This window comes from Phocoena sinus, chromosome 17 (genome assembly GCF_008692025.1).
Source record: "Phocoena sinus isolate mPhoSin1 chromosome 17, mPhoSin1.pri, whole genome shotgun sequence".
Lineage (NCBI taxonomy): Eukaryota > Metazoa > Chordata > Mammalia > Artiodactyla > Phocoenidae > Phocoena > Phocoena sinus.
The window spans coordinates 46,813,153-46,826,234 of record NC_045779.1 but is presented as its reverse complement, the minus strand read 5'-3'; the positions used below and the strand labels follow the sequence as shown (position 1 = coordinate 46,826,234).

Here is a 13,082-nt window from a genome sequence, read left to right as displayed (position 1 = left end):
GTGACATACATGTAACAAACCCTTACTGACTAAAGCAAATAAATAAATGGAATACAATTTGGGACCAGATTTTGGAGGCGCTTGAGAGCTACAGTTCTTTTCTTCAACCTAAAAGTAATGAAGCACTATTATTAACAACTGAGAATGGAGGAGTGAAGGAGGTAGAAATTACTATTATTAAACTAGTACTTCATGTTAGCATTCTGCTAAATGCTTAAGTATCTTGTTTTATTCTTACCATTGGGCTGCAAGGTAGCTATCAATACCACCATTTCACAGGAGAAACACAGGTTAAGTTACCTGCTTAAAGTCTAACACCAAAGTTCATGCAGGATCTTCCCTCCATATCACATGAATGAGTGAAATGATTGGAGTGGTAGTATACTTTGGAAAGATTATCCTATTTATCTAGTTCAAACTTTAAGGAATATACTCTACTCCTAATATTTCTGAATTTATTATCTGTTAGGAACAACAAAAATATTAAAAACATTTCTGTTACGTGTGGACATCGGACTTGTGGCACATGAACAAGGTCTAGCTCTTCTTGCTCTCTGTCAATTCTAGCACCTGAAATCAACTTTATACCTTTTTACTTATAATGGCACTCCCCTCTTTACCAACAATATTTCTCTCCTTCTCTAGAATCAACTTAAGTTTGTATTAACTTTGATATCTAAGTCCTGGAATGACTGCTTTAGAACTGTTGGGAAATCTGACACCTTGAACAGGACAGAGCTTGTCTAAATAAAACGTCAACCCCCTTGGCATGTAACTAAACAAATAAAGGTAGTTATGTGAATTAGTTATAAAACTTTCTGGAATAAAATACCATATGTGTCATATGATAATCACACGGCCTGATGTAACAGGATGCAATACTTTTTTAAGAACTTCCAATTTGGGCTTCCCTGGTGGCGCAGTGGTTGAGAGTCCGCCTGCCAATGCAGGGGACGCAGGTTCGGGAAGATCCCACATGCCGCAGAGCGGCTGGGCCCGTGAGCCATGGCCGCTGAGCCTGCGCGTCCGGAGCCTGTGCTCCACAACGGGAGAGGTCACAACAGTGAGAGGCCCACGTACCGCAAAAAAAAAAAAAAAAAAACTTCCAATTCAGTAAGTACAAACTAGATGCCTAAAATCTGCTGGCATTGTGGAAGACACAAAGACTAGGATACAGTACCTCATGGAAATTTAAGGGTCTCTAACAAGCAACAGGAAATTGAGAGAATGCCATTATGATCATTTTGGGTTCTAAGGACACCTCTATTAAAGAGTTTTTTAATTCTGAAAAAACATTTGCTCCATATTTTCAGTCACTCCACTTACAGGGGGATGCATTAACAACTGTATAAAGCAGAAGACAAATTGAAACTCACCTTTTTCAGAGGAGTAGCTTGCCTCATATCATATAGTACTATATTCCTGTCAGAAGCACAACTTCCCAAGAGAAATGTCTAAAAATAAGTATAACAATCATCAGTTAAAAGCTAGGCTTGGCAGCAAACCATGTCCATTCAGTGAACAAATGATTTAATTACCCTCAATGTTTATGTTTAAGATACAAAGTTATAACATTAAAGTCCATTTTCAGAGGGTACAATGAATCACTCATAATCTCAGCAACCTAAGCCAAGTATTTTCATTGTTAAATCCCCACTTTAGATGCCTGTGATGATACTGTACAGATAATTCTGCATCCTATTTTAAAACAACATATTTTACTTATCCATTCTTCAACTTAGACCTGTTTCCTGTTCTTCAGTATTATAAATAACACTTCAAAAAACATTTGCATACATTTAGCTCTTCTTTTTCTAAGGGTAAGATTTTAGTAGTGGCGTTACTCAATCAAAAAGTATGAACAGGGCTTCCCTGGTGGCGCTGTGGTTGAGAGTCCGCCTGCTGATGCAGGGGACACGGGTTCGTGCCCCGGTCCCGGAAGATCCCACATGCCGCGGAGCGGCTGGGCCCGTGAGCCATGGCCGCTGAGCCTGCGCATCCGAAGCCTGTGCTCCGCAACGGGAGAGGCCCCAACAGTGAGAGGCCCGCATACCACAAAAAAAAAAAAAATAATAAAATAAAATGAGGAAAGAGGATTTGGGTTTTAAAAAAAAAAAAAAAAAAAAAAAAAAAAGTATGAACAATTTTATGGCTTTTGATATTTAGGAGTAATTGTTTTCCAAAGAGTTGTACCAATATACATTACAATGTGGAAATATATTAATTTTACTGCAACTGGGCAGCAATAGGTAGTGCCATTTAAAAATAATATCTGTATGGCAATATTTCCTATATACTGTCATCCTTTGGCATCTGTGGGGGACTGGTTTCAGGACCACCCACAGATACCAAAATCCACAGATGCACGAGTCCCTTGCCCTCTGTAACCACAGACACAGAACCCACGGATATGGAGGGCCTACTATATAAGTTACTGCTTTATTAGCAGTTAAACATTTCCTCATGTTTATTAACTCTCTGTATAAACTAGGTGTGTCCTTTGTCCAACTGTTCCAAGATGTTTAAAATATTTATTTGTAAGTCAGTTATAAATGTGCTAAGTGCTTACATAATCCTTGGCATAAGTGAAAATAAGCCATCTACCTACCAGTGGAGTCCCAAATCCCACCCTTTGTAGTACCATTCCTCCTCACCTCATGGTTCCTGACACAACTCTTGGCTTCTGCCTCCATTATTCCTACTGCAAGCGTTAACAGGAACTATAAGAGTCATTTACTAAGCAGCTGTATGGTCTGCTAGCTCCTACTACATGGGTGTATATAGTTCAAATAAAACTCATAAAGCCAATGCTACCATCACGATCTCTTCTCAGTTCTTTCCAAAACCCTCCTTCTTAAACCACTTCTTCTCTGAGCCTTTCCCCTAGTTAGTGACTCCTCTCAACCTTTCTTAGTTTCTCATTATGTCACTCCAAAGTCTGACCAGGTTCTGTTTCTAAAAGTAAAGACTTTAATTTGAACAAAGCAAAAAATTCTACCTAGACGGAAAGCTGACTTTCATACTGTAAAATGTAGCGCTGCTCAGCATAAACTTTTGGCTTTATGAGAATTCTAGGCTTCAATATTTTAACAGAAAATTAATTATTAATGATTAGGAGACAAATACACTCCATTTGTTCATAGCAACACGCCCTTTCCATTAAGTTTAATACAGGGTAAGAGACATGCACACCATTTGCTTTTACCACTAAGTCAGTTCATAGGTTAATAAAACACGCATTCACACACAGCTGAACAAATAGAGTTTTTATACAGGCAAATTTGAAAAACATGGTTGCTAGGTCATCACTAATAATTAATTATGATTTTAGAACTGGACATCAGCTCTTCTGACACAGGTGTTTACCAAAACAGAGAAACAAAAGATCTCATTTACCCTTTAGAGAACTAGGAATCAGTATCTGTCTGTTCCTCCTGTTTATTATTTTTTTTAAATAGCAGTAACACCACCATCTTAAATTTGGGGAGCACCTTTTAAAAATATTCACATATATTATCACATTTTACGCTTACAACAAACCTATGACGCACAATGGAAGATATAATTAATCTCATTTTAAAAATAAACAAATACAGAGAAAAACTGTGACTTGCATAAGGTCAATGCAAAGGCATGCTGGCAGGAAATACAGTTCCAGCCTAGGTCCACCACAAGTAAGACATAAAATGTTCCCACAAGTTGCTTGTGTTTGTAACCTGCTTCTGCCTAGTGTCACCTTGGGCTGGCTCTGCAAAGCTGGCTTGCCCCTTCATGCCATATCTCACTTCTACAACCAAGGGGAACACAGGGAAGGTAGACAGAGGATGGAGTGAGGAAGATATAGTAGGGTACAGATACCCTGTACCAGCGAGCAGCAAACATTTTCTGTAAAGGGCCAGAAAGGAAGTATTTTAGGCTTTGTGGGCCATATGGTTTCTGCAGTGCTTTCTTTACTTTGTAGTGCAAATGCCGTTACAAACAATAAATGAGCAAAAGGGCATAGCACGGCTGTGTTTCAGTAAAACTTTTTTTTTTTTTTTTTTAACAAAAACAGGCAGTGGGCTCATAGACCATAGCTTGACAACCCCTGCTCTAGACCTGCAGCCTCTCCCAGAAGTGTATATGCAGGTGTGTGCTGGAGGCAGGAGGGCATCCTCTGACTGACTTCTCAGCAGCACCTCAAAGCCAAGTTCACATCACACCGCAGCACCTCAGCCTTAATACGCTGCTACTCTGACTTAAACTTTTTCCCTCCTTTTATCAGTTAGGGTCTCTAAGAGTGTAAAACTTGAAGATCAGGATTTTCTCTGATACCATCTAACAAGATAATCTCCTGATAATTTCTAAAATCAGCTTACACATGCAGTGATTTCCTTTTCTTTCTGCAGGAAAAGCCATCTTTACTGAGTCTTCTGGAAAATGAGTTCATCAATTGTTACGTATTCAGGAAAAGCTCAGGGAAAAGTCTGGAGTCCAGGGGATAGCTTTGCCTTCAGGGAAACCTCCTTTCCCAAATTCGGACCTGAATAAACAATAAGTAGGAACTTCCCTGGTGGCGCAGTGGTTAAGAATCTGCCTGCCAATGCAGGGGACAAGGGTTCGAGCCCTGGTCCGGGAAGATCCCACATGCCACGGAGCAACTAAGCCCGTGTGCCACAGCTACTGAGCCTGCGTTCTAGAACCCGCGAGCCACAACTACTGAGCCCACGTGCCACAACTACTGAAGCCCGTGCGCCTAGAGCCCGTGCTCCACAACAAGAGAAGCCACCACAATGAGAAGCCCACACACCGCAATGAAGAGTAGCCCCTGCTCGCCACAACTAGAGAAAGCCCACATGCAGCGACAAAGACCCAATGCAGCCAAAAATAAAATAAATAAATTTATAAAAAAAAAAGTAGGCTAATCTCTAACTCTTCCCTTAGACCTGGAAGAAATTAGGAATCACAGTTCAGACTTTTGAGCAAAGAAAAATACAACTAATTATCATGTAGTACAAAAATAACCATGCATATTATTTTGAAGCACTGGTGCCCCTGCCATGTACAAATAATTAAAGAAAACAATGCTCAACACTCCTTCTTCTGACCTCCAAGAGAGTTAAGAAAAATTAACATTTTCCTAAAGGTACAAAGATGTTAATCTGTGGAACATCGAGTGTTGAAGGCACAAATAAAACTGGAGTTTCACAGGACAGTGTGTACTTGGATTCTACCCCCACGAGCACATGCACACACCCACCTCTTAACAGTGCTAAACACTAGTATCTGGGACTATAACTGTAGGCAAACATGTCAAGGCAAGACCTGACCAAAGGTATAAGAACTCAGATATAATCTGGAAAATGGACCAAATGCTAGAACACCACTAAAATTCAGAAAATTCTTGTATCATACATTCAAAAGTTTCGTAAACAGAGCTGAAATTACTAGATAATAAGAAAACAATAAGCAGAACATATTTCAAAAAGGAACATTACCTCAATTGGGTTAAATTTAACACTGCTTATACTGTCAAATCCCCAAGTCATTGAACATATAGGACTGGTTCTTTGTTCATCCCAAATGTCTACTTGCTGTCCACATGTGGCAAAAACAGCTTCTTTCCAGTGATGATCAATTCCTGTATACACTGTCTTTTAAAGCAAAGATGTTGTTATAGATGAGTGTTTTCATTAGTACTTCAAATCTACAGAATATTTTAAATATATTTCTCTACACTCTCATTTGTTTAAGAAAATCCCAGTTCACAAAGAAGTTTCTTTGAAGCCCTCACTGAAAGGAGAAAACTCTACCATAAGAAATGATGTTTCATGGGGCTTCCCTGGTGGCGCAGTGGTTGGGAGTCCGCCTGCCGATGCAGGGGACACGGGTTCGTGCCCCGGTGCGGGAAGATCCCACATGCCGCAGGAGCGGCTGGGCCCGTGAGCCATGGCTGCTGAGCCTGCACGTCTGGAGCCTGTGCTTCGCAACGGGAGAGGCCCCAGCAGTGAGAGGCCCGCGTACCACAGCAAAAAAAAAAAAAAAAAAAAGAAATGATGTTTCTTATCACACATTCTGGGAACAAAGAAAAATGTTAACATGGGATGTATTTAATTAAGTTTGAATACATATCACTGAAGTAATATTTAAATCATCATTGGGTATTGAAGGATCTTGGAACCAACTAATGAAACACAAAGGTAATTTCTAAAAAACTTAATTCCACATTTAACATATGAAGTACTGATTCCCAGGACAGAAACACAGATACAGACAACTGCATTAAAATTTATGGGGAGAAATAAAATTGGCGAGCGTGGATGCTAAGACTGTTAAAAGCAATAAAATCTCATAAATTTGGTATTATTTACTTAAAAATATGCGACTCATCTATTCAGGACCAGCTTAAAGTCTACCTTCGTACTGTATGGCAAAAATAGTTTGCAAAGCAAATTAAAGGGAACTATTTAGTCAATACTTTAAGCTTTTAAGAACTCTTATCAGCATCCACAGATTTAGAATTATTTTCTACTCATAAAGGCAAGTCCTACAAACTTTTCCATAATAAGAATTAACCCCCAATACCACAGAGAAGGGGTAACACTAAATGTTTCAAAAATCTTTGGAACTCCTAGAGAAAAGACATTTTACAAGAATGAAACCAATTTTGTTTTACGAATTACTAATTTTTTACCATCTGCAAATTATTTCCATTTCATACTAATATCCCACCTCCACGTCCCTTCAAGAACACTTAGATTGACCATTAGAACACAGGAAGGCCCTGATCATGGGCTGGACCCCTCATCTAAAGAAAGAACATTTAGAACTTCTTGAAACCTGAAAAGCAGAACCTAAATATATACTAAATATAATACTGAAATGACAAAGAGATTTTAAAGATGCGATATTTAAAGATTAATTCTAATTTCAGAATTTCACTTAGTATCAAAACGTAAGCATTAAAAAACATGGGTAGGCCAAATTATCTGAATTATTAAACTATAACTAAACTATATCATCTGATTTGCAGAATGTTAAGAAATGTAAGTAAGATTTATACAAAAACCACACTATTGCATTTATTCATTTCCTAAAGAATTCTTTCAAGTAAGAAATTCTGAGCTTTGTGAAAGATCCATGATGATATAAATCAGAAGTTGAAGCACTTTTTTCTGACCTTTACAGATTTCCTCCCATGTTCTTGCTAATTTCACTGCATCCTCTAGCTAAAAACAGAAACTGAACCCTACTGCAATGAACACCGAAGAACTGTTCAAATTCTTGAACTGCAAAGGACATTCATTGCATTAAGTGTTGCTTAGAACAGGTCAATTATTGCAGCTTAAAGTGTCTGATTTCTTATTTATATCTTTCTTGAAATTAAAATTATGAAATAATTGTAGGTAAAAGAGAAGAATTCTAATAGCCCAAGTATGGGTCAATTTATTTTTGTACCTTTCCTAATATTGTATGCAATGGTTCCTCCTCTTCTCCATAGCTTGGTCCATCCATTTTCCACTGCTTCACAGTTTTGTCATCACCAACCTAGAAATATTTATGATGATGATGATAATGAACAAGTTATAAACTGTACACTTGCCAACACATACATCAAATTATAAACCTCTCAGTTTAAAAAATAACACATACCATATTCTTCCAGTACTATATTTATTGATGCATTTATGTCCCACCTTGTTATGGTAAAGATTTGTGACAAACACATGAAGTACATAAAATTTAAAACAGCATGAGCAGAGCAAAAGAAGAGTAGGGTAGAAACAAAGTTAGGTCATAAACATGGCAAAAACTGCATTATTGTAATAAAGATGACTTTTCAAATTAGGGAGAAAAATGAATTACAATAAAATGGTATTGTGAGATCAGGTCGGTCATTTAAGAAGTATGAACCAATCTGACATCTTATATAAAAATAAAATTCCAGGTAATTTTAAAGGTAAAAAATGCAACAAAACCCATTAAAAATACTAGAGAGAAGGCATTTTTAAATCTTGGCATGGGTAAAGTCCTTCTCTTCATGACATAAAACTCCAGAAACTATTAAGTCAGAGGTTGTCAAACTGTGAAGTGTAGACTTCTGAAGGATCCTGAGAATTTTTCAGGGGTCCAGGAGTTTGAGACTATTTTCGTGTTAGTAAAGGCATTGCTTGTCTTTTCACTAAGCTGACAGTTGCACAGATGGTGAAAGAAATGGTGAGTAGAACTGTTGGCACCTTAGCCCAAATGAAAGCAAGGCAACAAACTATGGTAAATTAGACTTTGGTATGTGGCAGATACCTTCAAGATATTAGGTAAACATCGATTTTACTAATTTTTTTTGGAAATGTTTCCTCAGGCAAGGGAAACAAATGGGACTCCATCAAACTTAAAAAACTCTTGTACAGCAAAGAAAACTATCAACAAAATGAAAAGGCAAACGATATTTGCAAACGATATATCCAATAACGGGTTAATATCCAAAGTATACAAAGAACTCATACAACTCAGTATCAAAAAAACAACTCAAATAAAAAATGGCAGAGGCTCTGTAGAGACTTTTTTTAAAGAAGACAAACAGATGGCAAATTAGACACAGGAAAAGATGCTCAACATTACTAACCATCAGGCAAATGCAAATCAAAACCACAATCAGATATCACCTTACACCTGTCAGAACGGTTATTATCAAAGCCAACAAATAACAAGTGTTGGTGAGGATGCAGAGAAAAGGAAACCTTTGTGCACTGTTGGTGGGGATGGAAATTGGTGTAGCCACTATGGAAAACAGCATGGAGATTCCTCAAAAAATTAAAAATAGAACTACCGTATGACCCAGCAATTCAACTCCTAGGTATTTATTGGAAGATAACAAAAACACTAATCAGAAAAGATATAAGCACCCCTATGCCCAATGCAGCATTATTAACAATACAAGACAGGGAAGCAACCTAAGTGCCCATCAACAGATGAATGGATAAAGAAAATGTATTATATATATACAATGGAATATAACTCAGCCATAAAAAAAGAATGAAATCTTGCGATTTGCAAGAACATTGATGGACCTAGAGGGTATAATGCTAAGTGAAATAAGTCAGACAGAGAAAGATAAACACTGTATGATTTCACTTATATGTGAAATCTAAAAAACAAATGAACAAACATAACAAAATGGAAACAGAATTATCAATATAGAGCACAAAAAGGTGGATGCCAGAGGGGAGGGGTGGGGGAATGAGAGAAATAGGTGAGAGAGATTAAGAGGTATGAACTTCCAGTTGCAAAATACGTGTACAGTGTATATAGTCAATAACTATGGGTATCTATATATATGGTGACATCATAACTAGACTTACTGTGGTGATCATTTTGAAATGCATAGAAATATTGAATCACTATATTGTACACCAAGAACTAACAGTGCTGTAGGTCAATTATACTTCAAAAACAGAAAAACAAACTTATAGAAAAAGAAATGAGATTTGTGGTTACCATAGGTGGAAGGGGGAAACTGGATGAAGGCAGTGAAAGGTACAAACTTATTTATAAGATAAATATTAGAGATGCAATGTACAACATGATAAATATAATTAAAATGGCTGTATGTTATATATGAAAGTTGTTGAGACTAAACCCTGAGTTCTCATCACAAGAAAAAAAATCCTTTTTCTATTTCTTTAATTTTGTATCTATATGAGATGATGGATGTTCACTCAACTTACTGTGATAATCATTTCATGATGCATGTAAGTCAAATCACTATTGCCGTACACCTTAAACTTACACAGTACTATATGTCAATTATACCTCCATAAAACCGTTTCTAATCCCCAAAATAAAAATGTTTCTAAACCTAACAATTACTTTCAACTGTTTTCACTCCCCAGGATTGACTATTATTGCTTATGCAGACTATTAAAACAGCCTCCAAACTGTCAAAATCTCAAAGCTCAGCTTAGATTCTGTCATTCCCCTATTAAAAAGATTTCAACGAACTTGAACAGGTATTTGTACATGATAGCATTATTCACAAAAGCCAAAAGTTGGAAATAACCCAAACGTCCATTGATGGATGAATGGATAAACAAAATGTGGTATATACATATAATGGAATATTATTCAGCCTTAAAAAGGAAAGAAATTCTGACACATGCTACAACATGGATGAGCCTTAAGGACTTTATACTAAGTGAAATAAATGAGACACACAGAGACATAAAGTCCAACAGTGATTACCGGGAGCTCGGGGGTGGGAGGTAGGCGTGGGAGATGTGGAGTTAGTATTTAATGGATACAGAGTTTCAGTCTGGGAAGGTGATAGTGGTGATGGTGTACAATGATGTGAATGTACTTAATGCCACTGAAATGTACACTTAAAAATGGTTAGAATGGTAAATTTTATGTTATGTATATTTTATCATACACAAAAATCCTTCAATGATGTATTAATAACAGACAAAGGAGTACAAATTACTCATCTTGTTTTGTTTTCTTTTTTTAAAGTGTCTTTTTTTTTTTTTTTTTGGCTGCCTTGGGTCCTCGTTGCTGCACACAGGCTTTCTCTAGTTGCGGCGAGCGGGGGCTACTCTTGGTGCACGGGCTTCTCATTGCAGTGGCTTCTCCTGTTGTGGAGCACAGGCTCCAGAGCGCAGGCTCAGTAGCTGTGGCGCACGGGTTTAGTTGCTCCGCAGCATGTGGGATCTTCGCAGACCAGGGATCAAACCTGGGTCCCCTACATTGGCAGACGGATTCCTAACCAGTGTGCCACCAGGGAAGTCCCTACTCATCTTGTTTTAATCCCACTTCTGAGTGTCCTATAGAATATTAGTTCAGTAATATGTTAAGTAATTATGTATAAAAAGCATGGAAAAGGCTGGATTACATAAAGAAAACCAGGACTTTTCCAAGTTTTAGTAAGTTATTTTGCATTGTGAAACTCTGAAAGGGCCTTGGACCATGTAAATGAACTCAGAAAATATTCAATTACATCAGTTTATACATGTTGAAAAGAGTTAATGATTTAATTGCATTATACTTACAGTAAAAAAGGAAGTCCCACAAAAGTGAGTACATATTCCTCGTACAAAACCTTCATGTGCTTGTATCATACGAATACATTTTCGTTTAGTTAAGTTCCAAATTCTAACCTACGATAAAGCATACTAGGAAATTTCAGTGACTTATAAATTAAAAACGTTCAGGCACAGGAGTACATTCCAAGAAAAATAAATTCAACACTGAAAAGGCTGTAAATCACTCTACCAGACAGCTAAACACAAAATCCTCTAGACTAAAATAATGCAATGTCTATGGATAAGAATATCAACAAGCAGAAAACTGAACCTGTTAAATACTCTGTTCATTCTAGTTTAAAGTGTTTCAAAGCTTTCTTTCTTTGCCGGAGTGGGGGAATTAAGTGTTGAATTGTTAATAACATTCTCTGTGGAAAAAAACTCACAGTTAAATATCTGTACTGTAAAAATGCCTTATTACTTACTGTCAAATAGCCTTAAGTTATACATTTTAAATATCTTAGGTTTAGATAAGAAACTACTGAAATTACCAATTCAAATAGAATTTACTCTTGAGAATTAAAAGAAAACAGAACATAGAAAAATAAAATCAAAACAGTTAAAACCCACAGTAACGCACAACTAAAGGAAGAACATTTGTAATATAACTATTTTTAGTTTAAAATATCAGCGTTTAAAAAAAAAAAAAAAAATCAACGTTTAGCGTGACACTTGCCTCTCCATCACATGCCCCAGAAAGGACAGTAGCCAGACTCTTCGGATGTTTAGCCAAGCAACTGACTCCGTCTCGGTGACCATCCAGGGAAGCAAGGAACGGTTTCGCAAAAACCCGTTCCAGTTTGGTGGCATTTAAAGCTCTTACATATTCTCGTGGGACCTCAAAAGGATGTAAGGTAGGATCATAGTTTCTTGGAACTGAAATAAGAATGATTCCTCTTAATAAAATAATTCACATTTAATATTTCCTGTGGTCTTCCTCAGCTAATCATTCTATTTGTTACTCAAAAAACGTTTATCAGGGACACTGTGCCTAGCACTGTGGAGAATACAAAAGTTGAGACCCCTTGTCCAAAACCTTTCCGAAATTACCAGAAAAATCATGGAATTGTCTTCCTTATTTTATGTTTCACAGAGCTCCAATACTTCAATCTTTCCATTTTGTTATCTATTAACACTTCCATCCAGAAACTATAAAGAAATAGGAAAATGTTATAAGAAATAAGATCCCTAATAACAAGATCAGTAACTAATAACTTCCTAACCTCAAGATTCTGTGACCAGCCAGTCACTCACTCATTCCTTCATTCAAACATTAATAATGCAACTCCTAGGTACCAGGTGATGTCTAAATACAGGATATAGAACCAAATACAATTATACCACTCTCTGCAAGCTCAGTCTGATGGGAAAGACTGATAGTCACAATAATAACGAGGCAATGTAATAAAAACTCTGATATTAGTATAAAAATATGTGACAGAAACATAGAAGGAGAGTGCTTAAGTGTGTACAGGATGGGGGGAAATGTGCAGGGGATAAGTTTGGAAAGACTATTGTTCAGAGAAAGCTTCCCAGAGCTAGGAGAGAAACTGGGTAAGGACTCGTGACACAGGATGCCTCAAAGAGAATGACTGAAATGCACTCAGACTGGCAAGAGTAAATGTAAGCTAGCTGTGGGAAAAGTAATCACTGGTGAAACTGAAGGGGAAGATGGGACCAAGTTCAAGGAATAGGGATGATGTCAAGTCCAAATGACACAACCTAATTTGCATTTTAGAAGCATTACTGTTTTGTTACTTAACCTGTAAACATTTTGTGAGCAGAGACCATATATTTACTTAGCATTGCTCATTTTATATATATATATATATATATATATATATATATATATATATATATAAAATCTCCACGACTCAGTGATAGTGAAATATTGTTCCAGCCTCACCTTCTACGGCTTAACCCCTTACTCAAACTCCGAAGACATGGCCTTTTTTTATGCCTTAAGTTTATTCCTGCCTTAAGGCATTGCACCTGTTATTCTCTTCACTTAGAATAGTCTGTTCATAC

At 37.1% G+C, this 13,082-nt stretch overlaps 1 protein-coding gene across 4 annotated transcripts in view; it reads right to left on the bottom strand.

Annotated features, from left to right (window-relative positions):
* DCAF13 (DDB1 and CUL4 associated factor 13) overlaps positions 1-13,082 on the bottom strand; it is an 86,102-nt gene that overhangs the window by 72,252 nt on the left and 768 nt on the right. For 3 of the 4 annotated variants that reach the window (XR_004346399.1, XR_004346400.1, XM_032609606.1), the window contains exons 2-6: positions 11,731-11,930; positions 11,022-11,129; positions 7,438-7,527; positions 5,478-5,633; positions 1,377-1,454 (exon numbers count right to left, since the gene is read on the bottom strand). Coding sequence is in view for 2 of the 4 variants with exons in the window: in XM_032609606.1 (XP_032465497.1) it covers positions 1,377-1,454; positions 5,478-5,633; positions 7,438-7,527; positions 11,022-11,129; positions 11,731-11,930 (632 nt within the window). In the remaining 2 variants the exon portion in view is untranslated. The remainder of the gene's footprint in view (positions 1-1,376; positions 1,455-5,477; positions 5,634-7,437; positions 7,528-11,021; positions 11,130-11,730; positions 11,931-13,082) is intronic. The other variant, XM_032609607.1, reaches the window with a different exon arrangement.